Below are 23288 nucleotides of genomic sequence, written 5' to 3'. Positions count from 1 at the left end.
GTCACTTTTCACTCCACCTCACTGTTCACTTATCTAGCCTATGAGGCGTAGATAAATATCTACGAGGATGTTCCCAGAGATGGTGTCAAAAGTCTTGCTAAACTTGAGATATACATCATACTTTCAAATTTTAATGAGTTTGTATGTTTTCCTACTGCTTTAAAGGTAATCGAGAAAGAAGAGGGACACTGTCTGAGGATGTAAGACATAGAAACTCTTTGTTGCTCAAAGCTCCTTTACCTGGAAAGCATGACCTTTTCCAGTTAATTGTACTTTTCCTGTAACATACATAGGCAAGCAAGTCTGGCATTGCTTTTGGGAGACTGACCTGGCAACCTTAAATATTGATGTCCAATTTCCAGCCTAGTTTAAAAGATGAAATAGTTACACTGTTTTTTTGTTAATTTTCTGTGACTGAAAGGTTGGTAGTAGTAAAGTTTATTCTGCCACTACTCCTGTGAGTCCCCATTCCCCCCAAACACTATATTTAGCACACAAGGATGTAGTGTCACAATGCATTATGGGGAAAAAGCAGGAATCTCTGGAATATGAAACATTAAGTATTTGAAGATCACAATTTAAAACAGAAGTAGTCTATGAAAATACAACTCTGACTTGTCACTCGCCTCAGTTCGTTCTTCAAAGCAGCTGTAGCAGTGAGACGGCAATGTGATTAGACTAGCCACATCTTTGTGGTATCAATAGCTGCATTGGCTATTTGCCAGGACACCTCAAAGTCTCCACTGCTTCTGCATCTAGGTAATTTTGTAAGCAAAACCATGCAGCACACAAACTTATGTTCACCAATACCAATTCAGCAGGTTAAGAATAGATCAGCTACAGCTGCAAGACACAGGAGGTCACAAAGTAACAGGCCCACATTGCAGAGGGCATAGTTGAGGAAACATTGGAAAACCAGGTGCAAAGTTGCAGTACTGGACTACTTCAGCTCACAAAGTTGAACAGGGAAAGGGGCCCGGCTTCAGCATGGTTGGGACACACAGTACAAAGACATCTTCCGAAGCAAACAGCAAAGGGTTATGTTCAGATCTTTCCAAGTCAGACCTCCGTTGGTGGGGGCTGCTTTAATGCACCACGACAGCGATGATACCAGGACACTCTAGCAGCCCAGCTGACTTCCAGGGACTGGTGAAGGGCACTTTTCCCTTGTAAAAGATGAGACAGCCAGTTTAAAAGGAACGTTAAAGGCAAATATTACATAAGTACCCAAGATGAGAGCAATAGTGCAGGCAGTCATTTCTTTCTGAAAGCACAGGAATATGGGGGGCGGGGGAGAGGGAGGTGAATGAAAGAACAATAAATTTGCTCAAAATACAGAGCCTCTTTCCATAGAATAATGTGTAGTGGTTCTCACTGGTTTCCTTTCCACAGAAGGATCTTACAAGGGCGTCATAGTCTGCTGAGGCACTGGAAATCAAGTACTAAGCCATAACAGAGGACCTAAATCACTGCCTTTGGTATCTGGAAAACTGAAGAAAACATTAGTTTAACAGACTTATTAACTGTAAACTATGTTTGCTATTAGCTTTAAAAGGCATGGCTGCTTTGCTGGGCACAGTAAGAGACTGAGGAAGGCAGAACTGGTTGTTCTGGTTTGTTTGCATTGTCAAAAAGATGTTCATCAGAACCATGAAAGGAGTCCTGGTCTCAATGTGCAGAGCTCTGCTCAAGAGCTAAAAAAAGTCACACACAGAGACTGGGAGCTGCAGTGGATAAAAAATGCTTCAGTCCAAAGTAATAGTAATTTAGAGTGCAGATTCCCTGCCAGGGACTGGATTTCTACAGTTCAGGGAATATGCACTCATGCTGACAGGACCGGTTTAGCCTCAGAGAACCTACAGCTCCTTACCCTCACTGTTAGATGCAGCTCTTAGGTAGACCTCAGGCTGCCACTGGCCAGAGCACCAACACCCACACTGTTTGGGGGACCCAGGCTCCTGAGTATTGTGTCCAAGCAAAGTGCTCACCTTCCTATGGGAAGTGACCAAATCCATCACTGCTACCCTGCCTTGTCCACTGTTATTGTGGCAAGGAAACCTGGTCACCCAAGTTAGATGGATGCTCTCCACACCCACCCCTAAGATGGGGAACAGGGACACTTTGCAATTAAAGCACAGACTGAAATTCTGCTGATCTTTAACATGCTCATGTGTTTCCACGACAGCTTCTGTATTGAGGCTATTGCCAGTGGAAGCTGAATTAAGCATATAACACCAGAAATTCAGTATCATTATACATACCTGTCCACAGTCTAGCCTTCATACCACCACTTCATTAGGTATTTAAAAAGTGTGCTGCCATCAGAAGGAAAAAAGGCAGGGAAGTAACTCAAAGCCTGGAAAGACTGCCACACAAAACTGAAGAGGGTAAGAAGAAGGCTTGTTACTGTTTTCTGAGCACAGAAAAGGGACTGACACTTGAGTGCCAAGAAATAAGGATACCTGTTACTCATGCTGGGTAAACACACAATATGTGCAAATAATACTAGTGTTGGCTTACAGCAGCCAGTCTCTAGGAAATAAGAACAAGCAAACAAAAGCACTCTGACTTCCTTCCAGGAAGCTGTTTGGTGGTTTTGAAGCCACATATTCACTATCAGCAAAGAGGGGCACCAAAGGAATGGGATGTTTACTTAGAGCATCAAAGGCTGTTCAGTAGTTTCTAGCTGTTAGTAATGTGTTAGAGTGATAGTAGTAGAGCTCACCAGCCATGTATGCAGAAAAACTATGTCTGTCACTCCCATGTGCAGAATTTTGGGGATGTTTTTGCTAACTTCTTTCAAATTACAAACCTGTTAAGAGGGGGATTTCAACAAAGCAGGCAAACAATGGAGACAGTGTGACCAGCCCAAATTACAGATGGCTTATTTCTTTTCCCCTAGTCTCTCAGCAGGGTGAAAGCCAGAGACGCTTGTACAGAGAACTGCTGAAAAACTACAATCGTCTTGAACGACCAGTAGTGAATGACTCCCAGCCCCTTGTAGTAGAGCTGCAGCTTTCTTTGCTACAGATAATTGATGTGGTAAGTTACTTCCTGTTTGCTATGGCACTCATTCAGCATGCGAAATCTGATCTCTTGTGTATCGACCATGCTTTTCCTCTTAATCAGGCTATCAGAAATGAAAGTAAACTGTCTTGGGTTAAGCGTCCTCCCTAAATGCTGAAATACATGCTTTGGCACTTAGGACAAGTGAATATCCTGCTAAAAGCATAGACACCTCTGACACAACAGGAGCTGGCAAGGAGATTAATTATTTAGGGTTTTTTTTTTCCATTTGCTTTAAACAGAAAGAAAGGATTCTATAAATTAGAAGCCATGTGTTACTACGAATTATTAATGATACGTTCTTCTCAGAGTTATGTGGGATGCAATAACTGAAGACCATGTGCAGTGTTCAAAGCTGACATCACTGCACTTTGGACTTTTTCATTATACATTATAATGGCAATGCCTTGTTCTCCCATTATGTCTTTATCATGCACTGCCGTTGAAGGAGCCTGCCCTGAGGTTAGAAATATATGAAAGCAAAACCTGGGAGCGTAGACACTTTTTGACCCAGGGAAGAAAATTAAAATAATACTGCAAATCTCTTTCTTCACCATGAAGAGGATTCTGTCTATATGATAAACCTTGATGTACAGAGAGGATTTCTTTCATTTACCTGGAAAAAATGAAGGAGGAGAACAATTTTGACCACCTTCATCCTGTCGACACAATGAAGAGCTGAGCATGTTAGTGCTCCTTTCCTCATCCTACCCTTTCTGTAGTCATTATTATGGGCTGGTTTCCAATGCACCATGACTATTATGGAGGGAACAAGGGATAGACAAAGAGATGTGCAAACCTTTGAGCAGTTGAAAACAAATTTGACAGAGGCCTCAAATATTTAAAGTTTTTGAAGTTCTCACAATCTTTCTGAAAATGTGTAGTGCACTAGGTGCTCTCCCTGAACATGCCATGAAAGTCTAGGCCCCCAGCATTGTGCCATACAACTGACAGATCCAGACAGTTGTGGTGCTCCTGGAGGCAAGCAGCAGCCACTCAGGCAGGTTAAGCAGCTTTCTGTTTCGAAGCGCTAGCAACTGCATTGATCTGGAAGATAAAGGGCATAATTACTCTGAACTAAAGTCACTCATTCACATCAGGAACTCACAGTAGTCTTCATAAATTAAAAAGCAGAGAAAAAGCAGAGGAGTGGATAATGTCACTTGTTCTTTTCATCCTGGCAGAGACCTCACTGTGGTGTACAGCTTTCTCACAAGGGAGTGAGGAGGGTAGGTGCTGATCTCTTCTTTCTGGTGAACAGTGATAGGACCTGAGGGAATGGCAGGAAGATCTGCCAGGGGAGATTTAGGTTGGACATTAGGAAAATATCTCTTCACTAGAGAGTGTTAGAGCACTGGAACAGGCTCCCCAGGGAGGCAGTCACAGCCCCAAGCCTGACAATATTCAATAAGCATTTGGACAGTGCCCTCAGACACATGGTGTGAATTTTGGAGTTGTCCTATGCAGGAACAGGAGTTGGACTTGATGATTATTGTGCGCCCTCAGGACCTCCTATGATTCTATAAAATCCTTCAGCTAATTTCAAGTACTTTTCATCAAGCAATTCCAGGTTTAGCAGGGGAATCTTAGCTCCAAAGATCTTGCTCCAGACATTCTTTTTTTCTGATGATATTTTCTTGCAGTAATTTGAAGGTTGGGGGTGGTAAAGTGGGCCTTTTATCCTTCAGGCTGTGACTGTACATTTGCAAAGTTGAGAGGAGTTATATTTAAATTTTTCAGTCAGGCTTCACATTGACATGTGAAACCCATCCTTTCAGGAAACCAGCATTTCTTCAAGCACTTTAGTTACATTATGTCAATGTCCATTACAACAAATTTAATTCCAGTCTTCTATTTTGATAGTCTACAACAAGAGATACGTAACCTAAATGCTTATACATACCAGAAACAAAGCCTTGCTTGTCTCCATCTCTGCACACACTACAGATACGGGAAGTTAATCAGCTCAGAACATTGATGACTTCTCCCAGGCTCATGGTCTTGCAAAATGCACCCATGGTGTTTTTAAAAAAAACATCTAGAACCATCTGAAGGGCTTATCCACCTCCTTTGGGGACGGACAGAAAATTCCTTGCCAGTCAAGTCCCTGTAGTAGAAGGGTCACTATGGCCTCAAGAAGTAGCTAAATCAAACGGCCTGAAAGTCCACAAAACACTGCTCCCTTGGGTTCCTAAATCAAGAAGCAATGTGTAAATATGCCCCCAGCAAGCAAGTCATGAGCATGGACACAACACCTCAGCCTCCACATCTTGTTGGACAGACTGCAGCACCTGGATGCTCCAGCTGCTGAAGAAAATGTCATTTCAAAAGGAGCATGTAACCTCTGTTAGCTGACACACCGTGAGGCATACCAAGTGGGTGTCTCTCTGTTCACTCAGATGGAAGGCCAGGGTGAGCAGACTCTGCCTCCTCAGCTGCCTTGCCTGCACAAGACAAAGCAACCGGTCCACCAGTAGTTCTCGGTCAGGGAGGAGTGTAGACAACGTCACAGTCTTGGCAATGGTGTATGCACTAACAAAGCACAAAGCTGCTCCTTCTGTGGATTTATGTGTCCAGCATGCTTCATTACCATAACAGAGCAGGGAGCCAGGCAAGGTCCCAGCCTGAAGGACTTCACGCACCACGCACTCTGGAGTGCAAACAAGGACTCTTGTGCTCAGGGGAATATGGTGTGTCAATGCATACAACAGTACTCCAGGACTCACTAGGATGCTTTGCAAGTGGTCATTGCAATGGACATGAGGCAGTGGGCCCTGGACTGGTTTCCGTGTGGAAGGAAGCAATATAAAGAAGAAGAAAACAAACCTCCTGTTTAACCGTTGCATATAAGGAAGAAGGGGTTTGCCACTGATACTCACAGAAAATCACTCTTATTCTTGCCAAGACCTGGCATCACATCTGATGCACTTCTACCTGGTACAGGTTCCATGACGTGCATCCATAAGTCTGTTTTCTACACATACTGTATTATAGCATAATAAGATCTAAATTAATCTTCTGCAGCCATCCTGCTGAGAATGACATCAATGACAACCTAGATTTGCTTTGCTACATAGTAAGACAGCTCTGAGGCCCCTGTGCTTTGCCAAATAGTAGTGACAAGTGACTTTACATAAAATCTCACCTCTTTTTCCCACATCCATCCAAGAAAATTTCAAAGCATGACTACTCTGGATTAGGTTTTCTGCACCTACCACCATATATCTAACTGCACAGGATCCTTGTGCTTTTTAGCACTCAAAGCCAGGCACCCTATTCAAAGCTGTGAAGAACATGTTCTCTGCTTGTCATGGTTGTGGTAGACAAATACAAGTGAAGGGCCTCTTATCATTAGAGTTAGTACTTTTTCCAGAATTCTATGTATTCACAGCAGCAATTGCAGACAGGATTCATTTTTTAACTGGTAATGACAACAATATGATTTACCATTATCTCTGGGTCAGTGTACCAGTACCGATGCAACAATAGCCTCACTGCACTTGGTTGCCCACAGGAAAAGTTTGTTTTATTTGCTTTCTAGGCTGCACAGTATCATAGACTCATAGAAATGTTTTGTTTGGAAAAGACCTTTAAGATCATCAAGTCCAACCATTAACCTAGTGTAGTCAAGTTCACCCCTAAATCGTGTCCCTAAGAACCTCATCTATACCTCTTTTAAACACCTACATGGATGGTGTTTACCATCCTGCCCATGCAGCCTGTTCCAATGGCTGACAGCACTTTCAGTGGAAAAGTTTTTCCTAATATCCAATCTGAACATCCCCTGGTGCAACTTGAGGCCATATCCTCTCACCCTACCACTTGTTACCTGTTACTTCCTCATTGCAACCTCTTTTCGGCAATGCTGTCTCCCCTCAGCCTCCTTTTCTCCAGACTACACAACCTCAGTTCCCTCAGCCGCTCCTCAGAAGACCTAGACTCTTCACCAGCTTCATTGCCCTTGTCTGAACCCTCTCCATTACCTCAGTATCTTTCTTGCAGTGATGGGCCCAAAACTGAACACATTATTCATGGTGTGGCCTCATCAGTGCCAGGTACAGGGGGATAATCACTTCCTTAGTCCTGCTGACCACACTATTTCTGATACAAGCCAGGATGCTCTTGGCCTTATTGGCCACCTGGAGCCGTGCTGCTGGCTTGTATTCAGTTGGCTGTCAACCAACACCTCCAGGTCCTTTTCTGCCAGGCAGCTTTCCAGCCACTCTTTTCCAAGCCTGTAGCACTGCATTGGGTTTTCATGACCCAAGTGTTGAAGCTCATGACAAGTGGCCTCAGCACATCAATTCAGCCTGTCCAGATTTCTCTGTAGAGCCTTTCTACCCTCAAGCAGATCAACCCTCCCAACCAACTTGGTGTCATTTGCAAACTGACTGAGGGTGCACGTGATCCCCTCATCCAGATAGTTGGTAAAGATATTAAAGAGAACTGGCATCATACTGCATGCTTCCTCAACCTGCAAGTTTAAATGTACCCACAAAAAAAGAAACCAAGCAGTAAACCAGCAGAAAAGTATGAAGAAGAAAACCACAACCAGACCAAGAATGTGTCAAATGTATTTAAGAAACCCTCTAAATAAAAAGCCTGTATTTTAAGAAGAGTGCTACAAGGTGGCTGCATGATGCTACAGAGATAAGAAATGCCTCAAAGTCTCCTTCCAAAAGCAAACATACTTCTGAGGTTTCCAGTAAATACTGCATTGTTGCCTTTCAGAGGCTGTACATTGCTAAGCACACTCATTAACCTCATGCAAGAAGGAGGGCCTAGCCATCATGCTTTCCCTGCCAATGTTGTCCTTTGCAGAGTCACTCCAAGGGTCTGGCTGTTCAACTCACTGCATACGATGAAGTTTCGTGGTACTTTTTTCCTCCTTGTTCACCCTTCCATCTGATATTGACCCAGCAAACCTTCACAGCAGCTTGCATGCTGCCCCACACATGGTTGTTCAGGTGCTGTGGAAATTTCCTCCTTTTTCAGAGGGCATAATTACTAGAAAAAGGGGCCAAAAGTGCTCAGTGGAAGCCACAAAAATACTTCAAAAACCCTCAACCACCTATGAGTCTTTTTGCACTTCTAGAAGCAAAAAATATATCATTTTACTGTATTTTGATCTACAAACACAAAACAAATGCTGTATCTGGAAAATTTAGTCATTACTATTTCGATTTAATCAAACAGTATGTAGAACGATTGTACATGCTAGAGACTGCAGGATGATTCCAAACCTGATCACATTCTTACAATCTCACCTGAACTGCAGATTTTGTTGCTGGAGTGTGTCCAAGCTCTTGACATGTTTGGAGAGCAGCAAGACAAGGTAACAGAAAAGTGTAGTGGGGCAACAAAGAACGAAGATTCAGATTTTCTCCTGAAAACTGAGTCTGTGCCTTGCTGTACAGGGAAACCAATGGAAAAGATCTGCACATACTTTCTCTTACTGCTCAGATGCAGTTATTACCACTATGAGCAACATACTAACTTAGTAGCACAGCAACTTTTATCATCTCTACCAGGAACTTATCAAACTGTGGGGGTCAAGGTGTAGCTTGCACTGGTTTTCCCCTGAAATAGAGACTGCATCCCTGAAGGGCATGAGTCTTTTTGTGTGTGTGTGTGGTGTGTGTGTGTGTGTGTTTTGGTTTAGTTTTGGCGTTTTTTTTGTTTGTTTGGGTTTGGGTTTGTGGTGGTGGTGGTGGTGGTGTGTTCGGTTTTGTTTTTTTTTTAGGAAGCTTTTGGTGAGAAAATGGTTTGGTAGTCATGGCCCCAAGCATGATAGTATTCAAGAAGCATTTGGACAATGCCCCCAGACACATGGTGTAAATTTTGGGGTTGTCCTATATAGGGACAGGAGTTGGATTCAACGATCTTCATGGGTCCCTTCCAATTCAGGACATTCTCTGATTTACTGCAGGGAGAGCTGGGAGCTAAGAGCCTGTACAACACGAAGGGAAGGTCATCCCCAAGGCTGACAGTGCCAGGTGAGACAGAAACCTCGCACAGGCAAAGGAGTGTGATGGGTTATTCAAGTTTTCTTCTGGGAGGAAAGACATCCTCACAACTAAACTTAGATGTCTCTACACAAACCAATGATACACAATGAGTAAACTGCCTTCAGCACTTCCCAAGCTCAAGCAATAGCTTTTACTTAGAGAAAGCAGTAGAATCGTAGAACCATGGAATCACAGATCACCTTCAAAGGTCATCCAGTCCAACTCCCTGCAATGAGCAGGGACATCTTCTGCTAGATCCGTTGCTGAGAGCCCCATCCAGTATGGCCTTGAATGTTTCCAGGAATGGGGCACCTACCACCTCCCTGGGAAACCTGTTCCAGTGTTTCACCACCTTCACTGTGAAAAATTTCTTCCTCACATTTAGCCTGAATCTTCTCTCCTTCAATTTAAAACCATTACCTTTTCTTGTATCACAATGAACCATGCTAAAAAGTCTGTGCCTATCTTTCTTATAGGCCCATTTTAAGTACTGAGATGCCACAGTAAGGTCTCGTGGAGCCTTCTCTTCTCCAGGCTGAACAACCCCAGGTCTTTCAGCCAGTACTGGTCAGTGACCTCTTGGGACAGAGTAAGGCACACACACTCTCATAATTGCCTGTAACTATCTTTTGTAAAAGACAAATACAGTTGCTCTTGTGACCAGATATCTCAGAGAAGTACCCAGGCCACAGGTCATGATGAAGACAGTAGGAGCTATAATTCTGCAGCTCTGGAAATGTGAGGCAACCAGCCTACTCCAAAGGCCAAACTACAGGATGTTTCAAAAAGATGGACACAATTTCAAAACAGTATATTTCACAATTACACAAAAATTTATAAACTGTTTAATGAATTATCAAGTTTTAGTAACCTTTTTATAAATGCTCCGTGTTCCCTTTACCTGCTGTACAGACATCAAGACGATAGCTAACACCTCTCAATTGGGTCCATCTTTTTGACATATCCTGTACTTCCTTACAGGTGCAAAGCTACATGGCCCAGTAAATGATCACACCTGCAAAGACGGAAAGCTCCAGAAACACCTCTGCCCTTAAAAGTCTCTTTCTCTAAACAGAAGATGGATTCAGACTCTAGATTCCCACAGCCCTCACCTCCTGGGAACCCAGCAGGCACTCTTCCCCTGACCAGGCTCCTCAGGGTCCTTGTCTAGAAAGGGCTTAGCAAGAGATCTATACCTGGACAAATGCCTGCCCATGGCAAAGGGAACTTTGCCGCTTCTGCAAACTCAGACCCTTGTCTGGAAAACTTTCTGTTCCATTCTGTGATAGGGACCCATCAGGATGCATCTGTTGATCAGTGCTGAGTATGAACAATTTCTGTGTTTTGCTGTCCATAAAGCCAAACACCATTTGAAAGCTCAGCAGCCTGAAGGCAAGGATGATAATAGACTCAGAATAGCCATGATAACATCCTGAAATGACATTTTTTTCCCCCAGGCTGAGAGAGACTTAAGTAGCCCAAAGCCCTGGTTAGACTTAGTGTTCTTGCTTACTGCTGTTGTCAAAAGGCAAGAGGAGTAAGACCATGCAGGGCATGGTCACGCTGTAGGTAGACCTGTAGGAACTCTACTATACAAGATTTCCTTTGACTACAAATCTGAGAAGTAGGACAAACGTGGTGAATGCAGTAGTCCTGTGAAAAGGAGGCAAATCATACCCAAGATAATAAATTTAATGCTAACTGAAATACATGGCTGATTTCCAAGGCCATTAGCACCTATCTATGAACAAGGAGTTCACAGAGGTGTGACAAAGGAGCAGTTAAGGGCAACAAACAGTTTTGTGAAATACAAAAGCCCTACATGTCCTTCTTCACAGTTTGTTGAACATAAGCTTACTGTGTGAGGCAAAAGGGAATTTCCTTGTAAATTCAAAGCCATACACGAAAGGCTCCTGACAAGAGGGATCTCCACATGCAAGAAATCCATAGTTCTCCCAGATCTACATTGCACCTTAATCTCCCTGGGGCTCTCAGGTAGCCAACAAAAAGAAGATCCCCTCCTCCCCTTCTCTACAGAGTGAAATGGAGACAGGAAAAATCCTTCATCTCACACAGGAGAGGAATTGTCTAACAATTGCAGCCCATCTTTTTGATCATCATGTTCAGGTTTCTTTAGAAGTACACAGAAACACTTTGCAAGAAGAACATGTGCAGCATAGAACTATAAAGCAATTATTGATCAGCTAGAAACACAAAATAGTGCTAGTATTTAACGAGCAACTCAAGTGAGCATCATGCTGGCCATCCCTAGAAGACACATGAGGAATCATTGCTGGACAGGAAGGCTGGCTTGTGAGGATCCCTGGGACACAGCCTCTGTGTTGCTTTCATTTCCCACGTCAGTTGACACAGATAACTCTGATGACCCCATCAGCTACCCACTCTGTTGTTTGGTTTGGTTTATTCTAGGATTTTATACTTTTCCAAGTTTGTGTTTATCCCTTTGAATCCTCAGCGTCCAAAAAACATATCATGTGTGTGATATTTCTTTTCTTATTTTACTGCGGACTTTCTTACAGTCTCTTCAGGAGTTACAACCAAGGGGACAAAGGGAGTTGCAGATGGACAGGGCCTCTGGAGGAGGGTTGTGGTTTGCACAGAGGCATGTATTTGCTGCCACAATTTGGGTAGCAGCAGAAAGGTGAAAGGGCTTCAGGATGCATCCCAGTAAAAGCTGGAGTTTTCTCTGGAGAGGTAAGGCTTGCAAACAGGTGATGCTCTGAGGGGGAGGAAACAGCTCTCCCTGATGTGGAGAAAACTGGGTATCCAGTCATAAAGCCCCACTGAGTACTGAAGCATCAGCTCATGGGAAGTACAGGGCATTCCTGTGGTGGTATTTGCAGCTGTGCCAGTCAGGGGTGTGGATCTGGGTATCCGCATCACAGTCACTCTGCAGTCCTGCTTCTCCAACCCCACTGCAGCAGTATCACCCCAGAGTCCTGCACCTACAGGATAACTGCAGCAAGCTGGGCACCCTGTGGCTCCCCAAAGCCCTTGGAGGCCAGCTGAGTAGGGTTTCTTTGTTTCTGTTGTGTCACAGCTGCTTCCCCATGACAAATGCATGCAGGTGTCTGAACTTACAGACTCAAGCTCTTTGCAGGCAACGTGTGAGCTTGCTCGCAGGCAGCATTTATATCCTTTTGCAATGTGCTACCCTTTTGCCCAAAGCCAGCCCTTCTTAACAGCCTGAACTGATACTCCAGAGGAATAGCACTTACAGCCTTGTTTCACCATTGTTTTGTGGTGGTAGCAAATACAACATAAAATCTCTCCAACTACTGCATAGTGTGTGGTATTGGAAATCATCTTGTTTGAAACAAATAGCTAGAAGGAAGGAGTGTTTTTGGTAAGCAGCAGTCTAACTGTTCCCAGCAGTAGGAGTGATTCATTATTTTTTCACTGCTGTTATTGATCATTTATGATGAATGAAGAAGGTCTGTAAGTCTAAAAGACAGAAAACAACCACTATTGTCTGGGCCATAGAATGAAGTTCAGTGATTTTCCACTGAGCTCACAATCTACTCCAGAAAGTTTGTGTTTATTTACCTCAAGAGTCTGGGTTTCCTAAAAGAAACAGAAACTCTTCTATCTGTAACCAAATTGCTCATGAAGGTTCATCCCTTTTCCTCCCCTCCCCTCCCCTCCCCTCCCCTCCCCTCCCCTCCCCTCCCCTCCCCTCCCCTCCCCTCCCCTCCCCTCCCTCCCCTCCCCTCCCCTCCCCTCCCCTCCCCTCCTCCCCTCCCTTCCCCTCCCTCTCCCCTCCCTCCCTCTCCCCTCCCCTCCCCTCCCTTCCCCTCCCCTCCTCTCCCTTCCCCTCTCCTCTCCCTTCCCCTCTCCTCTCCTCTCCTCTCCTCTCCTCTCCTCTCCTCTCCTCTCCTCTCCTCTCCTCTCCTCTCCTCTCCTCTCCTCTCCTCTCCTCTCCTCTCCTCTCCTCTCCTCTCCTCTCCTCTCCTCTCCTCTCCTCTCCTCTCCTCTCCTCTCCTCTCCTCTCCTCTCCTCTCCTCTCCTCTCCTCTCCTCTCCTCTCCTCTCCTCTCCTCTCCTCTCCTCTCCTCTCCTCTCCTCTCCTCTCCTCTCCTCTCCTCTCCTCTCCTCTCCTCTCCTCTCCTCTCCTCTCCTCTCCTCTCCTCTCCTCTCCTCTCCTCTCCTCTCCTCTCCTCTCCTCTCCTCTCCTCTCCTCCTCTCTGTCCCTCCTTTGTTCAAAGGATGAGAAGAATCAGGTGTTGATCACAAATGCTTGGCTGCAAATGGTGAGTAACCTGTATCAATAAAGAAAACCCTTTCTAATAGCAAACCACCAAATGTGATTTCTTAGCTGAAAAGCTATATCACCCTCTTTTAACTCGTCTGTAATGTGAAACAAGCAGGCATTTCGAGTCTTTTGAAATTCCTCTAGTGCTCCTTCAGCACTGAAAATGAAATTCAGGAGAATGCATTAATCCTTTGGGCAAACCTGTTGAGCTTTTGAATGTGAAACCAACCACATTGTTAGACCAGTGGATGTAGTGACCTAGGAACAAAGATCCCAAAGTTAGGGAGTGCAGTGCACAAAGATCCCTAGCACTTGTCCCTGAACACATATGATGGAGCCATGCTGGACTGTGTGGAGACCACTTGGGATGGGTGGTGGGGTGGCCAGTGACCACAAGCAGCCCCATGCTGCAATTTTGCTGGCAGACCCCAGGGAATATCAGTGGGAAAACTGCCTTACCTTGTGCTTTACAAACCCCATCCATAACCATTCTTCCTCCATTTTCTGCAACCTGCTCCAGTGGAGGAGTTACCTGCACCAGTCATGCAGGATAAACAAAACTGATCTTCCCTGAGGATTTTGGGGGAAGGTGTTTCCCTGTCAGGTCTGCTGCTGGCTGCCCATGGTGGGAGATATGATCTTTTCTTATGGCCCCGTAAAACTATCTCCTTAATGGCTTGCCCTCAGTAAAGATGCAAGTCTGGAGGGAAAAGCATTCAAACACTATCACATGCTGATGGGTGCAACTGAACAGGCTGTTTCTTCCTCAGCTTCCTGCTCAGATTTGCAGCAGAAATGAGTTGTTTTCTATTGCAAAAAATAACCTGGACCAACCTATAGGACTATAGGATTGTTAGAACAGAGCCTGTGGGTGTCCTGTCCTTTGCAGAGGTGTTCTTCAGTTACAGCATGAATAACTGTTCCTCTCACAGCCCTTCCACAGAGCTTTGGTGTAAGTCACAATGTCCAGCACAAAAGCTGTGCCCACACCTTTCCTGAAGTAACTGTTTTTGTTGGGGTGGAGGAGAGGGCTCCAGAAACAACCCATTGGGTTCACTTGTCTACCCCTCATAGAAAAGCGGTTATTAAAAGTATCACTCAACCTTTGTAACAGATTAAATTATTTCCACCAAATAGGGACTATCAGACCACGGTCCACACACCAGTAATGATACCCAGGTCATTCAAACCACCTCAGCTCTGAATCAGCATGCCTCAGAGAGGTGCCTACCGCCAGTGTTTCTGCCAGCCCACCAGAAAAGGTTTGGGATGCCTGGCTTCAGGCCACATGGTGAAGAGGTTAGACACTAGATTAAAATACAGCTCACAGCATTCAGTCATCAGACTATGGATTCCTCAGTATATATGCCAGTATTTCTTAATAAATAAAGCCAAGTATTTACTATCCTACTACTGCTGTTGCTACTGGCAAAATCCATTCTGTTCCCATGATACTGCAGACACTTTAGAAGATTTTATCAGCTCATATAATCTGATGTATGTATTTACCAACAGTACTGGGTCGATGTTTACTTGTCGTGGGATCAGTATGAATACCCAGGGGTACAGAACTTACGATTTCCAGTTGACCAGATTTGGGTTCCAGACATTCTTCTGTATAACAGGTAAGCCATCATTTCTGCCAGCTGCCAGTGGGAACCTAGAACTAGAGCATTATAGACTGGAAATCAGCAATGCTTCACTGATATTCTGGAGCTTTTGCCATCTGGGGATTTAGCTCTGACTTTTGAACAGTAACAATAAAAGCAAACAAGCAAGTTTTCTTTGCTGTAGTTCTGCAGATGCCTTCTTTACCTATTGCCAGTGAATGCAGAGAGAAAACAATCCATATTCTCCTTATTATTACCATGGCAGTTCTCAAAAATTATTGTCTCCACCATAGTTTTTCCTTCCTGATCTAAACAAACAGATCTTCTTCTCACTTTCCTCATCACACATATTTTGCAAATCTATCCAGCATTGCTCTTTCCTCTGAACACTCTCTTATCTGCTTTGCCTCCTCCAGAGCTGAGTCCAGCTCTCTAGCCAGCAATTCTGCAGTCTTGAATGGAGTGGAAGATCTCTCAACAGATATTTTAGCCCTACCAACTAGAATCTGTTTTATTTACACTTCTTTAACCTGTTCCTCCCCTGTTCCGCATTGGACTTCTGCCACTGTGCTAGAAATGTCATGAGCCATAGTTCATGCAGAGTGAAGCACAGACAGTGCAGGATATTGCAGCTTTCTTTATCCTGTGTTTCCTTTTCTTTCTTTCTCCAGCAAGTAATGGATATATATTGTCTTTTTTCTTTTCCTTGTCTCCTTGCTTTTGTGGTTTAACCCCAGCTGGCAACTAAGGACCACACAGCCACATGCTCACTCCCCTGTGATGAAATTGGGGAGAGAAAATCAAAAGAGTAAAAGTGAGAAAACTTATGGGTTGAGATAAAGGCAGTTTAATAAGTAAATCAAAAGTCATGCACACAAGAAAAGCAAAACAAGGATTTATTCACTGCTTCCCATCAGCAGACAGCTGTTCAGCCATCTCCAGGAAAGCTGGGCTCCATCACGCTTAACAGTTACTTGAAATGATAAACGCCATCATTACAAATGTTCCACCCTCCCTTCTTATTCCCCCAGTTTTATATACTGAGCATGATGTCATATGGTATGGAAGATCCCTTTGGTCAGTTGGGGTCAGCTGTCCTGGCTGTGCCCCCTCTCAGCTTCTTGTGCATCTCCAGCCTCCTCATTGAAATGTCCTTGACTTGATACACTGCTTAGAAACAACAACAACAAAACATCAGTGTATTACCAACACTCTTCTCATGCTAAATCTAAAACACATAGCTATGACAGCTACTAGGAAGAAAATTAACTCTACTCCAACCAAAATCAAGACATTTGCATTTATAAAAACCTTTTATGTTTCTCCCTATTTATCACTCATTCTGCACTTAGTCTTTTCAATTTTATCCCCTTCTTTGTTTTGTACTGGAGACAATACTGAAGAACAAGGACTCAGACATTAATAAAAAGCAGACCACAGGAGGAATGGAGAATCTGAGTTTTCCACATCAGGTTGTAAGACAAGCAAGGCTCTACAGCATCAGCCAGAGGAACCTTTCCTAGTTAATTTCTTCCCAAGAGACCCTCTGGTGCAAGCCCACAGGCCTGCTCCCTTGAAGAATTCTTGTCCTTACCTGGCTTTTTATTCCATTATTATTCTCAGAATTGATGGAATCCTAAAGAATTTATCTTCTTTGGGTCCCTTTCACCTAGTTTCTGCTTTTGGACTCTCAATGAATCTCCTCCTACAAGCCTCAAAACTGAAACAACTTCTCCCCAGTTCCTTCCTCCATAGCTTTAAGCAAACCCTTGGACCCTCTGCATCATAATGAGATTGCAGAATTGTTTCACTGAGGCCATCATTACTCTTAAAATAGGTATATGGCTGACAGATAACTTGATTGACACTGTGAGCTCCTTGATTCTGACAGCAGCCCCAGAGAAGCCTCATCATTGCCACTGTCCCATCTTTGCATACCGCTACTGTGACACTTTTGCTCATGTCACTTCTGTCTTTTCTTTGAGACATCCAGCAGCTCTGCTTCTCACTTCTTTGAAAACATTGCAGCCTTCAAACAACATGTGCAAGCCAACAGTGTCTATGAAAAGCCGAGATAAAGATCGGGAGTAAAATCTTCATCCAAGTGTAGGACATTAATTCAGACATCTGTATATTAAATTCAGCCAAAAGATAATTTTTGTTTCAACAAACACCACAACTTAACTTAAATATCAGCTTGTTTTTTCTTTTTTTTTTTTTTTTTTTTTTTTTTTTTTTTTTTAATACTGTGTCATAGTGCGGATGAAAGATTTGATGCAACATTTCACACAAATGTGCTGGTGAATTACTCTGGATCCTGTCAATATATCCCTCCAGGTAGGGTACAGAAAGCATTTGTTTACTTTAAGTCAATGTGTAGCTTTGAATAAGTACAAGCAGTTTTCCTTCATGAATGAAACCAAGATGTTTAGAAGTAGTCTCTGGAAATTTCACAAGCTGTGTAATTATGGGACTGAGCCACTGAAATATTTTAAGTCCATTATTAGTGGTGTATTTCCACTTCACAAATCAATAAATCACTCTCCTGAGCAGTTGTCTTAGAACATTCAGAGACCTAACTGAGGTGTGGTCTAAAGCAAGGTGGTATGCACCCTCACATCATGTTTTCAAATGCAGGCCTCTCTTTCTTGAGAGTGGACAGGCGTGATCACAGGAGACCCTGAGAGCAGCACTCCCTCTGCAATTAAGTCCTTGCTAGGCTGAGGCTACAACTTCAGCTGAAAAGACAAACTGAGACTGGTCTCAGCCAAGCAGGCTCGAGTCTCAGCCTGCTTTCCATCTGTATTGCTGATTCAGTGCCCGTAGTGTCCAACATCCAGAGCCTACCAGAAAATGGCTATTCCCACAGTTACTTGCTCTGTCAGTCAAGAAACGCCCAAACTTTGTGCCACAGCTGGCGGCAGACTGACACCAAGCACGTCCAGAGGGCCAACCAGGGAAAAATAGGTCCTCACTGATAGCTGGTCCTCTGTTGATCTCTACCTCTGAGACACCTTAAAGCCTCCCTACAGTTTCACTGGGACAGAGTAAGCCTCGGTAAGTTTGCTCTCCAGGGAGCCAAAAATGGCCATGATGGTGGGAGCCAGACATCCCAGAATGTAAAGTGACAAATGAAGGGAACTCAGCCACCCCAGAGCAGCAATGTTTACGTAGGCACATGGTTTTGCACATATGGTTATGCCCCCATGCCCCCAGCATTTGCAGCAGCAGACAAACATAGTTATTAAGGATATCTGTTTGGGGGATTTTTATCTTCAAAAGGCTCAAGAACTTAGGGCAAAACACCAAATTCTGCTCAGTTAGGTGACTCAGACCTGGAATTCACATTAGTGGGTGTTTTGGGGAGTACACAGAAACAATTACTGCAAATAGGTTGTCTAAGTGCAGCACTGGAGATAATTTTCCAATGAAGTAGAAACTACCCCTCCTTCACATGGTGCATCTAAACTGGCCAGCATGCACTGAGCTGGTGAGGGAAGGTGAAGGCTGCAAAGTGCAGCCCAAAGGTGTGAGGGTTTGCAGGGATGACCTCTATGCTTTGCCACCAGCTACAAGTGATGCAGTCTGTGCAGATCGTCTTCCCCACTCTTCAAGCCCTGCATGCTGCTGGACAGTTGGGGAAGTCCCACAGCCCTAAGAATTAGGTTTAGAACATCCATGTGGTGGTGGTGGTTTTGTTGTTGGTGGTGGCTTTCTTTTTCTTTCTCTCTCAGCTGAATAAACAAAAAAAAATTAGGATTGCAATAATATACAAGCATTAATCTTCTAAGCTGCTTAAAAGGTCACATAAAATAATGATAGTGGACTAGACACATTTGGAGTAAAATCCAAGGCCCAGTTTAAAAAACAAAACTTGTAAAAGTATTAATCTCCTAAGCTGCTTAAAAGGTCACATGAAATAATCATAGTGGACTAGACATGTCCAGAGTGAAATTCAAGGCCCAGTTTAAAAACCAAAGCCCAGCCTCAAGCAAGCTTTAGCATAACAATGTATTTTCAAGGACCAGTGTTCCTATTTGAGGGCCTGACAAGGAACTCCTTTCAAAAAGCTTGTCACAGTAAATTCAGTCACACTGTGTAGGTATTTATGCAGTCTTTGCTCCCGTCAGATCCTCCATGGCTATGTCACACAGACTTTTGGAGAAGAAAGTTGCTCACAAACAGATAAGAGTAGAAATGAATTGCACCCTGCACACACTTGATTCTGACTGATTTCTATCCACAGGCATTTTGAAGAGCACATGTTACATTGATGTCCGCTGGTTCCCCTTTGATGTGCAGAAGTGTGATTTAAAATTTGGCTCCTGGACTCACAGCGGCTGGTTGATTGACCTCCAGATGCTTGAGGCTGATATTTCCAACTACATCTCAAATGGAGAATGGGATTTAGTGGGTAAACAAGCTGGCCTATATTTTTCAGTAGTCTAATTTTCAAAGTCAAATTCCAAACATACACAGAATAATAAATTCTAATGGGGCATAAAATACAGATACTAAAAGTTTCTATGTTAAGAGGCAAAAAAAAAAAACATAAAAAAAAAAAATCACAGATCAGAGACAATCTTTCAGCTTCAATCATTAAACAAAGTCTGAAAAGACTGTGTTCTGAAGTAATTCCCTGCAACTGAGTACATAAATGATATCTACAAGACCTGATGCATCTAAGCAGTTTGGCAAGTACCAAACTTGGATGTGTCTCATGTAGGTGCATGGAACACTACTGTCAGATCTACTCTAACATGTCAGCAAAAAATCGATTGGTCTAAACACCACTGTTTTGGCTAAAATGGAATGAGCTTTTACAGAAATTAATCTCTCTCACCACGAAAACCATCAAAGTGTCTACCAGTTCATAAAAACTGCAAATAAATGCAGATCAGTATGTCTCTCTTCCCTTCTATGCTTTTGGAGATATCTTTATTTTAAAAAGAGGAATCTATGCCCAGAACTATTATAGAATTATAGGATGTCCTGCGTTGGAAGGGACCCACAAGGATCATCGAGTCCAGCTCCTGTCCCTGCATACGACAACTGCATAGTTCACAGAAAATGTCTGGGGTGTTGTCCAGCCTCTTCTTGAATACTGACAGGCTTGGGGCTGTGGCTACCTCCCTAGGGAGTCTGTTCCAGTGCTCCACCACCCTCTGGGTGAAGAACCTTTTCCTAATGTCCAACTTAAACCTCTCCTGACCCATCATCCTGCCATTCTCTGGAGTTCTGAGAAATAATACAGTAAGAAAGATAATCCTTATTCAGTTTCATGAGAAGATGGACTCCATTGTGAAGTCTTCCTCAAGTCCATCCATTTCAGTGCCCCTTTGTTGCAGTTATTTCTGTCCAAAAACTTTGCATACCTGATTAAGAGACGGGCCTGTGGTTTAACTGTCTTCAACCGTGACAGGCCCTTATCTAGCTCACACAGCAAAAGCATTAAGTGGTACCTCAGAAAAACCATGGCCATATCCTTTACGGTGACTTTGCCACGCTCCTGCCAAAATGTACGCGTTGTCGTGTCTTCTGTCATGTGCACAGAAAAAAAAAAAAAAAGTGGTGAGCAATGGTGGCATGAAAGATACAAGGTGCTGAGTTCTTCCTGCTCCTCTGACTTATGTTGTGCTCCTGCAGTCCCAGCCATGCAGCATCTCAGTCTGTTGCAGCTTGGTCACCATGACCAGCCCTGAAATACAGATATATTGGACAGCTATGTCTCTTAACTTTCAGATATGACAGACTTGAAGCTTAATTTGACACTCCTTTTGAAAATTAAGCCGTGTCCTCATTGTTTTTCCTGAAAAAAAAAAAACCGAATGTGTATAAGAGATTGACAGAAAGATAGGAACCAGAAAATCTGCTGTGTGGGCTAGTGAATGTGACATCAGCTGTTTGTCACTGTTTTCTATAGGCAGGAAGGCAGAATGCACATTTTACTGGGTAAATCTTTGGCCGCTGCTAGCAAATCTTTCCTTGTTGAGGTTGGTATGCTCAGAATTGTTTTGATCTGGCCCAGATGAGCTTTCTTAATTTAGCCAGGTTCTAATGACTCAGAAGACATGAAAACAAACCCTAGAAAACACAGAAGGGTGTTAGGAACAGTAGACATTTTACACTGTTGCTTCAGATGTTGCTGAAGACACTGACACACTAAAAGTGACTTTCGCTCATTTAACCCTGGAGTGATGTATTTCAGCTTTCAAATGACACTGAACAGAGGCACATTATAATTTGTCCCCTTCAGTCTGTTTGTTCATGCGTGCATCATTGACCACAAGGATTAGATAATTATTTTTGCCTGGTAACTGATTTGGGGATGTCTTTTCTCCCTGACAAATTGCCAGAGAACTCTTTGAAGCACTCTTCAATGGACAATGTGTGGTGGGTGCCACATGTTGGACTGTAAACAACTTGTTCCTAGCCCATACAAGGGGCAGGATTCCCGTATCTCTCCCTGCTTCTCTGATCTCCCTCTCTATAGGTGTCCCAGGAAAGAGGAATGAGAAGTACTATGAATGCTGTAAAGAACCATACCCAGATGTGACGTACACCATAACCATGCGCCGACGCACCCTCTACTATGGCTTGAACCTACTAATTCCCTGTGTTCTCATATCTGGCTTAGCACTGCTTGTTTTCCTTTTGCCAGCTGATTCAGGGGAGAAAATTTCTTTAGGTAAGTGCTAAAGAATTCATTTTTTTAATGTGCCCTTCCCATAAAATGGAAAATAAATACCTCATGGTGCTTGATGAATAAAGATTTCTCTGTAGGAGCAACAGCACTTGTTTGGTTGCATTAACGAGGCCAACAGCTTTCTGTATGTCATTCACACATCCTGCATGAAACACTTCTAAAATCTTTTGGAGTTTACCTTGGGATGAGGCAGAAATCGTCACTGGCAAAGGCAGCAGTGATAGTACTCTGTCATCCCTGTTTTTCTGTTCAATAGTATGTCTCAATGCATTTCACAGCTGACTAACTCTGTTTTTCAGATAGGACGTACTAAGACATAGAATGAAATTTTGTGAGCAGCAGCAACTGGACACTGGATTTTCAGCTTCCATGTTCAGTTCTCAAACAACCAAGCCATGAGTGCCCCATGAATGCAAAGCAGTGACAGCCAAGGAAAGGCTAAATGAGATTTTGTGTTATGTGTGTTGATAAAGACAGCAGGGCTGCTTCCAACATATGAGAGGACAAAGCTGGAAATACACAGGACGGGTCTAGGCAAGACCCTAAGAGTAAATTGTGCACAACTCCAGTCAGGATAGAGTGCTTTACAAACACATGAAGCACCCTTAGTGTTAGCAGAAAAATCAGTGATCCGAGGAGACTTTGTTACAAGAAGTAAAACACAGTCATTGGGAGTTGCAATTACTGTCTATTAACGATCAGATGGAGATAAGAAAAAGAGTTATTTGAGCTGAAATACAATGTTGACACAAAAACAGGAGATAAAGTTCTTGCACTGATGTTGTGATTTCTCAGTACCAGGGCAGTTAGGTTTAGCAACCACATTCCCAGACAAAGAGCTTATTTTGAAACAGGCTGCAGCCCTTTGGAGAGTGTTGTAAAATATGCAATAGCCAAAACCTTGACGCATGTCTGTGAAAGTTTCTCCCTTATTACCATCTGGGTTTTGTTTGCAGTATGTTTTAGAAAAGCAATGTTGTTTACCAGTTCTGCAAGCTTCATTTCACTTGAGAGGCAAGATTTCTCCAATAATTTAAGAAAAGCAAGAATTCAGGTGTAATTGAGAAAAGTGAAAATATATCAGATAAAATTGCAGCCAGAAATGCTCTCACTTTGTGGAAGTTCTCATCTACATTGAAAAACATGAAGTCATAGGCTTGGCTCAGCCACAGATCAGGACAAGGTTATATTTAACTGCAAAGACATCAGAGGAGCAGCTGCAGAGTACATGTTCCTCATTCTTCTCCTCCATGTTCACTCCCTGCAGGTATCACTGTCCTACTTTCGCTGACTGTATTCATGCTGCTTGTGGCTGAGATCATGCCTGCAACTTCTGACTCAGTCCCTCTAATAGGTAAGTTGATTTTCTCTGCTCTCTGCACAAGGAATGATGCTTCTCAATAGTCTTTCAAAGACTATTTGAGGACTGACCGGTTTTGTTAATTTCAGCAATGTCAGGAGTATATCTCTGACCGGGCTTTCCTGTTCGCATGTATGAAAAGAGCATACATGAGGACTACGAAAAGGCTCTGGAAATATCAGATAAACTGGTAACTGCAAGGATTGAGGGGACACAGAGACAACACACAATATGGAGGTTTGGGTAGGCAAAGCACAAAGCTGGAG

General features: G+C 43.4%; 2 protein-coding genes across 8 annotated transcripts in view; one reads left to right on the top strand and one right to left on the bottom strand.

The window, feature by feature from the left end:
• Positions 1 to 23288, top strand: part of LOC102095407 (neuronal acetylcholine receptor subunit alpha-7) — a 53820-nt gene that overhangs the window by 16417 nt on the left and 14115 nt on the right. The window contains exons 2-8 of one of the 4 annotated variants that reach the window (XM_005508829.3): positions 2903 to 3042; positions 13300 to 13344; positions 14862 to 14971; positions 17214 to 17293; positions 19203 to 19370; positions 21450 to 21644; positions 22930 to 23016. In XM_005508829.3, coding sequence (XP_005508886.2) covers positions 2903 to 3042; positions 13300 to 13344; positions 14862 to 14971; positions 17214 to 17293; positions 19203 to 19370; positions 21450 to 21644; positions 22930 to 23016 — 825 coding nt within the window. Of the gene's footprint in view, positions 1 to 2902; positions 3043 to 13299; positions 13345 to 14861; positions 14972 to 17213; positions 17294 to 19202; positions 19371 to 21449; positions 21645 to 22929; positions 23017 to 23288 lie in introns of those variants that run through there. The other 3 variants (XM_021296373.2, XM_021296374.2, XM_065045508.1) reach the window with 3 other exon arrangements.
• Positions 15951 to 23288, bottom strand: part of LOC102089226 (metalloprotease TIKI1) — a 106127-nt gene continuing 98789 nt past the window's right edge. Inside the window, exons 7-8 of one of the 4 annotated variants that reach the window (XM_065045511.1) lie at positions 20419 to 20494; positions 15951 to 16126 (exon numbers count right to left, since the gene is read on the bottom strand). In XM_065045511.1, coding sequence (XP_064901583.1) covers positions 16097 to 16126; positions 20419 to 20494 — 106 coding nt within the window. In that variant the 3' untranslated portion in view covers positions 15951 to 16096. Of the gene's footprint in view, positions 16127 to 19369; positions 20766 to 23288 lie in introns of those variants that run through there. The other 3 variants (XM_065045512.1, XM_065045515.1, XM_065045514.1) reach the window with 3 other exon arrangements.

The sequence above is a fragment of the Columba livia genome, chromosome Z (assembly GCF_036013475.1).
Source record: "Columba livia isolate bColLiv1 breed racing homer chromosome Z, bColLiv1.pat.W.v2, whole genome shotgun sequence".
Taxonomy (NCBI): domain Eukaryota; kingdom Metazoa; phylum Chordata; class Aves; order Columbiformes; family Columbidae; genus Columba; species Columba livia.
This window is presented reverse-complemented; position numbering and strand designations above follow the sequence as displayed.